The 12937-nt window shown below is 38.7% G+C and overlaps 1 protein-coding gene across 1 annotated transcript; it reads right to left on the reverse strand.

Moving 5' to 3' along the window:
• Positions 1–6686: 6686 nt before the first annotated feature.
• On the reverse strand, positions 6687–7916 carry LOC130860896 (upstream-binding factor 1-like protein 1). The gene has a single exon (XM_057749436.1). The coding sequence runs from the start codon at positions 7911–7913 to the stop codon at positions 6687–6689; it is 1227 nt and encodes a 408-aa protein (XP_057605419.1). The 5' UTR covers positions 7914–7916.
• Positions 7917–12937: the final 5021 nt, after the last annotated feature.

The following is a 12937-nucleotide window of genomic DNA, read 5'->3' on the forward strand; positions in this document are numbered from 1 at the left end:
TTGGAAGAACCACAATTCCGTGTCCTTCAATAATGGTTTTGTATCGACCATCTTTCCCTCTTCATTGATCTTTAATTTAGGAGGGGAGAGCAGCCTGTGAATAGGCATTTATAGTCCTATATCTACTATGATAATATGGACAAATCTACCTGAAAGCTGGTGAAATGATAATGGGATTCAAGCCTAGAATATATTTATTTTTTGGTATAATGAGAAAAAATAAACTCAATGAAAAATGGTTCCTGGAGACCTAGAATCATCCTTAGATATAATGTCAATAGCTCAGTGTGTCACTGAGAACTACAAATTAATTCGGGACATACAGATTTCAAATTAAATGCAATTAGTAATTATGATAGGGTGTTATATATTTAAAAATTTTCCTCTGAAACCTTCTTAGTTATTAAATTTGTTACAATGAGGACAATAATTGATACAATCATAAAATACTTGAATAAAAAAAACTAAGTGTATAAAGCAATTATTATGAACAACAGAATAATTCAAGTTGATGGTTGAAGAAGCCATACATGGATCCAAATCTTGAGGCCAACTAGTCGGCAGAGGAAAACTAGACCTCACATGCAACCAGGATTAAAAGGTAGAAAATTACTAGTAAGAAATTTCTTCTAAGAGGGCACATTTAGATTTTCTTCTTAAGTATACATTTTCTTAACTAGCATCTCATAATAACCCTGGCCAGGTGATCACCAATTATTTCAGTGTAAGAATGGTACCTTTCTCCTCTGACCCAAGAAGCAGCAGTGGCGGTAAATTACATTGCTGTGGACTTGCAGCAATGCACACATCAGAAATTTTCATATGCTGTGAAAAGTGATTAGAGAGAAGTAGCCATGATCTCCTTCCTCTGATTTATGATCTTAGAGTTTTTAGGAAGTTTTTCCATTATAGTTAGATATTGTTTCTTCTGCAGATTTGCTGGTAGTGCTTGAGTCTGATATTTTTCCAGCCAGAAATGTCCATGAAGTCTTAGCCTGTTTTCTTTTTTCCAAGAAGATTCTAGGTAGACCCTCTTATGTCAAAGATAGTTTGAAGTTTAAAATTTATTTTTACTGGACTCTTATTTCCAAAGTGTAAAGTTCCTAAAACAACAAAATAACCAACTACAATCACAAGCTGTTTGATGTGAGAAGTTGGCAATAGAGACATGAGCATCAAGATGCATCTTTGAATTCTGAAAGGTCTAACTAGTTTGCTGTAGGGGGAACCAAGAGCTTCACTTTTTTAAAAAGTCAGTTTTTATTTATTTATTGGCTGCGTTGGGTCTTTGTTGCTGCGTATGGGCTTTCTCTAGTTGCAGTGAGCAGGGGCTACTCTTTGTTGTGATGTGCAGGCTTCTCATTGCGGTGGCTTCTACTCTTGTGGAGCACAGGCTCTAGGCGCACAGGCTTCAGTAGTTGTGGCGCATGGGCTTAGTTGCTCTGCGGCATTTGGGATCTTCCAGCCCAGTACTCAAACCCATGTTCCCTGCGTTGGCAGGCAGATTCTTAACCACTGCACCACCCAGGGAAGCCCAAAGAGCTTCACTTCTATACGCACATTACTAGGAGAAGGATGTAACAGGCTCTTGGGACTGAGTGCCAGGCGTGTGTCAGAATTCCTGGATAAGAGAGATAGCACCCTGGATCGAAATACACATTTCTTCTGTTGAAGGAGGCTATTCCTCAGTCTTTTGAACACTTTTCCAGTGTTTTACCCTTACATAGAGGAACTTCTGGTGTGTCCCTTGATGCTGAAAGTAGAACTGTCAGTTTTTTGAATGTTGCCAACATTTCCCTCATAGTCAGATGAGTTGTTCCATTTCCCTACCAGGCCTTTCTTTTGTACTGGACACAGATGATAGAAATACATCAGCAACCTGACTGGCTGCCTGGAACTCCATATCCGAGGCTGTCATTTTTAGCTGAAGCAAATAAGTCATATTTTACTGTCTTTTAAAGAGAACGCTTCTACAAAGGGCAAAAGGAAGTGGGAAAACTATAGTAAATGAAGATTCTTTGGCTTTTCATTGGCTTAATTGTTGCCAGGAAAATAGTCTTTCTTCTTGTTGGACTCTGCTCTGTTCCCAGGGCAAAAGACTCCCTCCTTCCCCGCTTTTCTCCCCACCTCCAGCTCCTGATTCCATGTCACTGAGGCTTTTGTTTATTATTACAGTCTTCGCTCTAACTAGAAACTGCGTTTTAAGAAACATTCTAAAATATCCTAAATTATTCCAAGGCAATGAGTTTTAACCTCAGTATATCCTATCAATTTTTCAATGCTCTCACTCTAAAGAGTTTGTGGCAAAATGGAAAGATATTAAGTAAAATAAAATTTGGAAATAGAAAAAATCTCTTAAATCTTTCCATTGAAGAGCTATAACTTCCTGGACCACCTGCCCCTTGGGGTTAGGAATGGAACAGGCAAGAAACTGGATAAGAGGGAAATTGTGGCAGGAAAAAGTAACAAGTCCATCATGATTTAAAATCTCATGAGTCTCATTTGCATACAAATTCCTCTTGTATATATGAATACATATATATTTCATATACATATTTCCTATATACAGTATGCTTATTTATCATTGTATAACAAAGGTTTGTGTTTTTATAAGAAAATTCATAATGAAGAAGAAAATTTGGGGAGTGTCTATCCTAATATTTCTGGGAGGGAAGTTGTCAACTATAGACTATAAGATTTATGATCGGACTTCCTAGGTGGCGCAGTGGTAAAGAATCCGCCTGCCAAGGCAGGAGACATGGGTTCGAGCCCTCCTCTGGGAAGATTCCACATGCCACGGAGCAACTAAGCCCGTGCGCCATTAAAAAAAAAAAAAAAAAAAAAAAAGATTTATGATCAAATTTATCCTAATAGTTATGATAAATGTATCAGGTTTGTATCATTCAGGGTTCAATTAGAATAGAAGAACCCATGGGTGTGTGTGTGTGTGTGTGAGAGAGAGAGACAGAGAGACAGAGACAGGGACAGAGAGAAATTCACATTTATTGTCTTCATGTGATGGTTATGGAAACTGGCTAAGCAAGTCTGAGAACAGTAGGGCAGTTACTCAGGGAGGGAAAATACATGCAGGCTGGAGCTGAACTTGTTCAGGATAAAGTTGTTGTCCACAGGCAGTTAGGGGCAATGTAGATCCACTTGCTGCTTGGGATTTTTCTCAGGGAATCTCAAACTTTCCTTTAAGGGCCTCCTGTTGATTAAATCCAGTGCATCTGGATAATCCCCCCATTTTAGAGTCAATATCAGGGAATTTACATCCTCAAAACCTCTTCACAACAGCACCTAGATTAGTATTTGTTTGAATAACTACAAGAGATGTGAGTGTGCTACAAAGAGGCTGATGTGCTCTCCCTTAAATCCCTGTAGTTCAGCCTAGCCAGGTTGACACACCAGAAATCCATTATAATGTCATATGCCACTTAGCATAAAAAAGTAAAAACTATAAAAGTTCTTGGGGGGGAGGGTGGGATGAATTGGGAGATTGGGATTGACATATATACACTAATATATACAAAACAGAAGACTGATAAGAACCTCTTGTATAGCACAGGGAACTCCACTTTGCTGTTCAGTAGAAACTAACACAACATGGTAAAACAACTGTACCCCTCCAAAAAACAAAATTCTCTCATTTTAAGCTTACTACACAGGATTGCCTACCCAGAGAATGACCTGAATATACACTCTGTTTCTCAATAAATGCATCATTTTAGGAAACATTTCTTATTGCAATGCTAATCGTATGGTAATGCTAACCATTATAATAACTGAAATCTTGGTATCTTAAATCACCTTATGTGAGCTTGACTGATATCAGTGCCTTTTCATCTTTAATTTTATATTCTTCAGTATATGAATTGCTTTGGGTGATCGTTGTTTTCAAGAAGATGCATTGGTTTCAAAATAGTCATAAGTTAGTTAACACACACAGGAGTTATCACTGACTAAATCATTATTTTAAAATATCTTCATATCTGTAATGTGCTGAATTAAATACAGTATTTTTATTATTCTCTACATTGTAGAATTTTCAACCATCTTATTCATCTATTTAGCTATTAAAAATGAAGCTACTAAATATATCTTTTTGTGTGTATAATTTTGCTGAGAAATTCTATATGAAAGATTATGAGAGGTTATTGTTGGCTTATTTTTGTAAATATAAGATTTTGAGGACTTCTTAGAATCCACCTGCCAATGCAGGGGACATGGGTTCGATCCTTGCTCCAGGAAGATCCCACATGCCTCTGAGCAACAAAGCCCGTGCGCCACAACTATTGAGCCCGTGTGCCCCAACTACTGAAGCCTGTGCTCCACAGCAAGAGAAGCCACTGAAATGAGGAGCCCACACTCCACAATGAAGAGTGGCCGTGACCCGCCACAACTAGAGAAAGCCCTTGTGCAGCAACGAAGACCCAATGCAGCCAATAAATAAATAGATTTATTAAAAGAAAAAGATTTTGATAGGCAACACAGTAGAGTGTAGTTACAGAGTGAGATGGTCCTGCTCTGGCTGGAGAGGTCTCAGACTCCTCTGGTCCTTGAATGAGGATTGCAGGGGGTGGGTATGAAGAATGGAATTATAGGACCTGAGGTTCTGCAGACATGCACAGCAAAGCATATCCAGAAATTAGGGAGTATAGGAACTAGAGTGTGGTAGGGAAGACTGGAAGCAGGTTTAGCAAAGGATCCAGAGCCTGGGGTGTGGTGGGCATGGCAGACAGGCAGTGATTGCAATCAGTCTTCCCCAGTGTGCCTGATCCCCTCCCCCCAACACACACACACACACACACACACACACACACACACACACACACGCAGCACTCTTATGGGTGTGATTCTAGGGCACATGCAGCACTCTTATGGGTGTGATTCTAGGGTCCTGTCTTGGTTGCAGCAGAAGCGTGGAACCATGTTGTAAGTGAACGTGCAGAGTCTTGACTTCCGAGGCCAAAGGAGACCCAGAAAGTTCTTGTGACCTATTTTGTGGCCTGGACTTCAGTAGTGTCATCTGCTAATTATCTGCTATCTAAGGGTTGGACCACCCTAACCTGAGGACAGACAGAGCACCTGGAATTTACTGAAAAGCTGTTAGGAGGCTGGCACAGACTGTGGCTGGAGTTTTTATGGCTGTCAGGAGCATTTATGCTAGTATGTAAATTATCATTCACTTAAAAAGGATGTTAATCTGTATTATTCTATTATTATTATTTAGGTCTTGTAGAATAAAATTAACTATACTTTTAACTATATTTTTTTAGATGTATATTGTGAATGTTGATACTTCAGGTTGTTTTCTTTGGCATAAAAATTTGACCTCTCCCCCCAGATGGATGTGAATTGACCTATGTGAAAATTGGCATTTGGTACTGTCATCACTGTATCCTCTATAACAGGGACAAGGTTTAGAAAACAGTAGAATCTGAATGAATTGGAACATGTATGATTTAAAACCATGACTCACAATCAGAGGCATAAAAATTTTAATTATTGTCATTATTTCCTGAGACTGTTATTGTACACTTATAAAGACACTAATTATAAAGACTAAAATATTTCACTAAGACATCAAGGAGTAAGGTGAACTCTCAAAACTTGACAGTCTTCATATATAAGAACACAACTAATTTTGTGATGCTAATGTCCATGAGAAAGAAAAATGAAAATAGGCAGGAATGTATAGAAAAGAAAAGTTTAATGAGATGGCATGGTCTTTAAAAACATTTTCAAATATATCAGTAAATCAAAATAATAAAAGCAGTGTCTACCAGTACATGAATTCCCAAATACTAGTCTGTAGATTAAATACTTATACACACAACACATACAAACTCCTAATGTAATACATATGAATCGACTGTATGGTAAAAACAGAATTCATTTACAATCTGGAGCATTTGGAAGGGTCTGGGTCAGAAACCAGAATAAATCCAGACATGGCCTGGAAAATTAGTGCCAAGAGTCATAGAAGACTGATTTTGAGGAGAATCTCATTCAAATGGAAATGGTGCATTTCTAAAAATTTAATTTCTAATTTTTGAAATCAGTAAGAAAAATCTCTGGACAGCTGAGAGATAAAAGTACTATAGAAATGCTGCTGCCCACATACCCCTGCCCACTCCCAAATTAAGGAAGGACCTACTCCTCAATTCAGAGCAAGGAGAACGACATAAGGGCTTGACAATTTTCTTAAAGGCAGCTCTCCTACCTCCAGTCAATCAAATCTTCCCCTCCCCAGTTCCCCTGCAGGAGTCCTGAGGGACAGGACCACAGAGAAGGGAGGAGTCTCAGGCTCCTGGGGGCTCCCTTACTCCTCTGGCAGGCAGAAGGTATGGAGAACAAAACTTCTCAGTTCAGGGAACTTAGTCTAGTCCAATGTGCCACACGGCCCAGTCAGCTCATTGTTTATTCCAAGAGTCTTCATTGCACTGACTGTCTCTGGGGGTGGACTTCATTGCACTGACCGTCTCTGGGGGTGGACTTGGGGTACAGAGAACAGCCAGAAATTACTGCACAAGATGCCTTCCTTCCAACAGGTTCTACTTTGTATTGAAGAGGGAAGGAAAGAAGGAAGGCAATGAAAAGGCACAGGGAGAAGAGCCCTTCCATTTGATGCAGATGCCATGGCCTTTTGCTGGAAAGTTCTTTGTTCAGGTTGTGAACAACGCTCAGCTGGAATCTGAGTCAGAGGAGTCCCCAGAGGAAGATGAGCTGGAGTCACTGTCCTCAGACTCACAGTCGTCCTCTTCATCCCCACTGCTGTGGTCTGAGGGGTTGCTGCCTTCCTCCTCTTCCTTATTTTCTTCTGATCTCCATGAAGCAGGAGAATGTTCTCCAATTTTGTCTGATGATTCTGTCTCTGGATCCTGAGGTCCCTGCTCCATTTCCAGCCCTCCCTGCAGATTCCCTAATGATGGGGACTGCAGATCCATCCTTCTAACCTTGGGGTTTGGGTCCCCCGTCACGCTCATGTTCTTACGCTTCGTATAGGTTGCCTCTCTGTAAGCAGCGTATTCTTCAGGAGACAGACTCCTGAACCAGAGATCCAGGTCCACCTTGTACTGTTTCTGCAGTGCCTCAGCCTGCTTCTTATAATGCTCTTTCTGGTCCTGTGGGACACGCTGCCAGCGTCTACTCAGCTCCACCATGCGCTCCCTCGGGGGCAGCCCTTTCAGCTCCCTACTCGACCACAAATCCTGGTGGAACTTGTGATAGCCATTCATAGGTGGCTTCTTGGGCTCTCCGTGGAATCTCCTCTCCATGGATGAATTGTTTTCTGGGGGAGACTTCACTTTCTGTACATTTCCCTGAAACTTCTTTGGCACTTTGATTTGGCTTCTTTTGGGGACATGCGATTTCTTAGAGTTCAGGACTAGATCAGGGTGCTGTTCCCTGAATAGAGCCATTTTCTCCTCAAACTCCTGTTTCTCCTTCAGGAAATCCTGACTGTATTTCAGCTTCAGCTCCTCCGGCATCTTCTTGTATTCCTCAGACAGAACCTTGGTCAGCTCCTGGTTGCTCAGCTTAGGGTGTTTTTGGGTGTACTGGGGTCGCATCTCCTTGAAAAAGCGGAGGTAAGCTGTCAGGGGCTTCTTGGGTAAATCAGGATGCTTCTCAAGTTTTCTGCTTTTGTGAGGATTGTTAACATTTTCCTTAGCTTCCACGACTAATTCTTCCAAAGTGCGAAACTTTCTCAAGCTATAAGAAATCTCTAACCATTTGAGTTTGCACATTTCCCCAGAAAAATGTTTAAAAGCTACTTTTTCCCAGTCCATCAGTGACTGGGTTGTTTTGAACGTGTGCCTGTCATTGGATGGAATGTTATCTTCCATACATTCCAGTAACTTCACAATGTCTTCTTTGGACCAGTCATCTTGGCCTTTAGGCAACACCATTTTTAGGTCTTAGGGAAACATATATGGTCCCAGTAGTTCAGACACGTCAGCAAATCTCCAAGTTCTTCATTCTCAAGATTCATCAGGTGAGTTATTTCCAGAAGTCTTGCAGTTTGTGAGATTCCATGTTCCTGAGGAGACAGAAAAAGAATGTTACTCTCCTATGTGCTACATGAGAAGCACATCTTACCTGTGCTATGTCCCTTCTATCTTTTAATTTACCATTGGAATGCAAATGAAGTCTGGCCCAGCTTCTGAGCTGAGATTAACGTTGAGCATTGAGAAGCTTCTTCTGCACAATTAAAAATCCTCAGGCCCATCCCAATATCTTCCAGACAGTTTTGCCATAGTCTGTTTATCTATAAGTGGACAAATAATTGACTGGCTACTAGCTCAAGAAGCAAAGAATATGAGTGAAAGATGGGGAAGTAAAAAATTAAAATGGTAGAGCAATGCCTGAAAAGGAAAGGGCTTTAAAACACCACATGTATAAGAATGGTCAAAATCGCAAACAGGGACCTTACCAAACACTGAGAGGATGTGGAGAATCAGGAACTTCGATTCGTTGTTGTTGGGAATGCAACATGATACAGGCATTCTGAAATACAATATGGCAGTTTGTTATAAAACTAAAAATCCTCTTACCATATAATTCAGTGACCATACTCCTTTGTATTTGCCCAAATCATTTGAAAACCTGTATCCATTAAAAAAACAAAACAAAACCCTGCACAGGGTAATTTATAGCAGGTTGTTCATAATTGTCAAAACTTGACAGCAACCAAGATGTCCTTAGGTAGGTGAATGGATAAAGAAATTTTGGTACATCCTGACAATGGAGTAGTATTCAGTGTTAATAAGAAATGAGCAATCAAGCCAGCAAAAGAGACATGGAGTGTAGTTGAATACATATCACTAAGGGAAAGAAGCTAATCTGAAAAGAATACAAACTTCATGAGCTCAACTCTAATACATTCCAGAAAAAGAAAATTATGGAAGCAGTAAAATAATTCTTGGTTTCCAGCAATTTAGGGTGGGGGGACTGATAAATAGATGCTCACAGAAAATTTTTAGGGCAGGGAAACTCTTCTACATGTTATAAAGGTGGATACATGTTACTCTACGTCAGTCAAAACTTACAGAATATACAACACCGAAAGTGAACACTACTGTAAAACCATGAACCTTGGGTGATAATGAAGTCTCAGAGTAGGTTCTTCAGTTGTAATAAGTACACCGCTCCGATACAGCATGTCTTAAGGGGGGGATACAGTGTGTGCGTTTATTTGGGGGAGGCGGGAGGTATATGGAAACTCTGTACTTTGTGCTCAGTTTTACCGTGAATCTAATCTTCTGAAAAAACAGTAATACTCCACAGGATTCCATAGTATAGCTATTTTCTAAAAAGATTCCTAACGGCCATGGACTGAATGTGCAATTGAGGAGCTAGAAATAGGAATGAGACAAACCTAGGAGATCCTCCAGATTTGCATCCAGCTGTGAGCACTTCATCGGTTAGTCGTGAAAACTTGAACCTTAAGTCAATGACTGATTTATAGATCTTTCTGGAAACTGTCCACTAGAATAAATGCATCCTATTGAGCCATACTTTTTCTGTCTTGAAATGGCAAGGATTTAATGAGAATTACAGAATATTTATTTGGGTAACTTTACCAGTCTTTAAGCCACAGGAAAATGTTATCTCCTTCAGAAAATTCCCCACAAAATACCTGGTACTTAATAGAACTCAAGTGTGAGAACTTATAACAACATACATTTTCCTCATATCTATTTATCTAATTAGTTGGATAGTTTTTTCTAACTTAATAGCTGTGGTACATGGTAAGATCATGCCCCCAATACTCATGATAGCTCCTTCAACAATCTCTTAGGATATCCTTCTATTCTAAGACTAGGCCTTCTTAGACATATGCTAACTAAGAAAAAAGTGGGAAATTATATAAAATCGCCTTTACAAATGAGAAGTGGAATACAGTAAGTCCCCTACATACGAACAAGTTCCATTCCTAGAGCACATTCATTAAGTCCGATTTGTTCGTAAATCCAACAAAGTTAGCCTAGGTACCCAACTAATACAATCGGCTATGTAGTACTGTACTGTAATAGGTTTATAATACTGTTCACATAAATAATATGTAAAAACAAGCAAACACAAATAATAAAGAAAACATTTTTAATCTTGCAGTACAGGACCATGAAAAGTACAGTATTATCAGGTATGTCACCCATGCTTTTATGCTTCCTTCCTGACATCCTGGGCTTGAAAGAAAGATGTAGTACAACTGTACTCTACGCAGTCCTGTACAGTGAAGTACACAAAAGCACAACCATTTGTAAAGGATGCATGCAGATGACAATGCTCACCAGGCATGTGAACTAACTTACATGATTATAAATGAGAAAGTATGTTCACATCTTTGGAAGTTCGAAATAAAGTTTTGCAGGTAGGAGACTTACTGTTTTTGAAATCTGAACCTAGAGAGGCAGAATTGCTTTCTTTCCAATTATTCTAAAAGATAAGCTGCTGTATTTAAAGTAATGAAGGTTGAAATACAGTTGTGCTGTTGTTCTTGTTGTGTGGCACTTTTACAAGGCAGGCATTTTCCCAAATATATTACACTTATTATTACCATAGGACTTAGATGAGGAAACTAAAAACATTGAGAGTTTATGTTACTTACCTAAATTACAAAGGAGGTAAAAAACAATACTAAAAGAAAAGATTTTAAGAACAGTTCAGAAGACAAAAGAGAAATTTTATATTATAAAATATATTAGTATATTTTATTAGGTATAACATAGGAGAAATTAAAACTCAATGGAAAATGAGGGAAATCAAGTGAAAGGTAGGATAACAGTTTTATATGTTTTAGAATAGATGCCATTCATTGGGAAAGCAGGAAACAATTTATCACAGACAGCTCAAGGGTTTAATGAAGGTATTACTAACAGTATTATCAGCCCGGTGAGTGGAACCTACAAGCAATTGGGGTTCCCAAAGGCTGGCAAGAGTGGGAAGCTGAGCCTGAAGTGGGCAAACAAATTCTAGATGACATTTAGGGATTACTAATGTGTTTGTATATCTTGAGAAGAGGTTTTTAGTTCAGGGACTGTGAGATTGAGTATGTGATAGTTATAGAGAAAGCCAGAGAAAAGAAACTTGTAAACTGCAGAATGAAGATGTTATGAGAAGAAAGGTGTACTAACAGTAAAGCTCTTGGCTGAGCTATGCCTTTTTCTTTTAATCTAAAGGTAATAGCTGATATAATCCATCTAGCAATCATATAGTGAAAGTGTGATAGGAAGATGAAGGGAAGAAAAGTGTAAACGTATATGTAAGGGTCAAAAAGTTAAAGGGCTAAATATTTCATTTCTGGTAATGTCAATAGATATTTATATTAATGTATATTAAACACAATCATATACAATAAAGACAGGGACTCTCTGTTTTGGTAGAGATACAAAGATGACTAAAACATATCTCTCATCAGAAGCTCACAGATACGAACAAATAAGATATCAATAGAAAACTGCCATTATGGAAAAATGAGCAGATAATTTAGGAGCTGGCAGGAGAAGTTAGTCTCCTGCACTCATACACCAAATAGACGTCTTAGCACCCATTGATAGAGCAACTTGAGAAAAAAAATGACATCATACACACGGCGTATCTACACTAAAAAAAAATCATTGTTCAATGTTCTATTCTATTCTATTAAAAACTCACTCCCATCTATCCCTAATAAAAATAATTCATTACCAATATATTAATCTCTGTTTATCTACAACCTTCTGCTGTGAGAATTCTAACAATTAAATTTTCTCTTCTCTTTGACATTGACACCCTTGAATTTGTGACCTTAATGTAACGGTAATCCAGTTCTTAGACTAGCAGGTCAATATATTCCCAGTCATATCAGATTGACCATACTATCACAAGTGTTTTCACATTTGGAAATATGTAAATTCCAAGCTAAAATAAAAAACCAGTGCCACCTAATATATTGTGCTTTAAAATAAATGACTGAAATTAATCAAAATCCCCACTTCTATATCAAAATGAGCGCAGAATTTCCTCTGCTTTCTGGTATTCAGCGTGCTGGTATTCAGTGTGTGACTGTGAAAATGTTACCAGTTTCTGGATGGTTATTGGGCGGTGTAAAGACCGAAGCTGCAACTTTTCCTGGAGAAATATTACTCTTCACATTCTACAACACAGTTTCACAACCAAGTTTTAGGGATCATGCGAGATGTAAAAGCTACCTATCTAGGATCCAGAAACTCACATTTTACTTTTACACCATAGAAATCATAAACTAACAGAAACATTCATATCCATTTAAAAATTTCAAACATTTGTAGATATTATAATTCTACAGCTCCAGAATGAACTGAAAGTAATTACATAATTTTTATTAACTAGGAGTATTTCATCTGTTTGAGAAATTCTCAAGTCTGCTGACTGTTAAATTAGTTTTTTTAATGGAAAGAAATATGAATTCCTCTACTCAGAATATTTTATTCACCAGAAGATTATAGCATCGATTTCACCAATGCTGGTAGGAAAATCCACCCAGTCGGGTCAGGGGTTCTAGGTTCTCTGGATGGAACAGCAGCTGTAACTTTTAGACTTTTCCACAGTCCAGCCAACTCCAAATGACTCTGAACAGAAGAAACATTGCTTTGAGTTGCTTGACTACCAGGATCCTTAAAGTGCCTCCCTGATTAGGTTACTGTGGTTCCCTAGGAGGCACCCAATCAATGCTGGCTGGATGTTAACCCTTCCTAATCCCTGAAAGCAACCCACTGCCAAAGCCTCCTAGGGCTGCTTCTCCTCATCATTGATTTTTATAATAAACACCCATTCGTGTCTGATTTTGAGGGTCCCGAATTCTACTCTGATTCTCTCAATATTTGATTATACTTCAAAAAGCTTTTTGAATATGTATCCTCCCATGTCTTGATAATTTCTGCTCTTTGCTCACTATGATCTAGGATCCAAT

Source organism: Hippopotamus amphibius, chromosome 9 (genome assembly GCF_030028045.1).
Source record: "Hippopotamus amphibius kiboko isolate mHipAmp2 chromosome 9, mHipAmp2.hap2, whole genome shotgun sequence".
In the NCBI taxonomy this organism is placed as follows: domain Eukaryota; kingdom Metazoa; phylum Chordata; class Mammalia; order Artiodactyla; family Hippopotamidae; genus Hippopotamus; species Hippopotamus amphibius.

Excerpts from the sequence above, each read along its gene's own strand:
- LOC130860896 (XM_057749436.1), bottom strand. The coding sequence starts at position 7,913 with ATGGTGTTGCCTAAAGGCCAAGATGACTGGTCCAAAGAAGACATTGTG.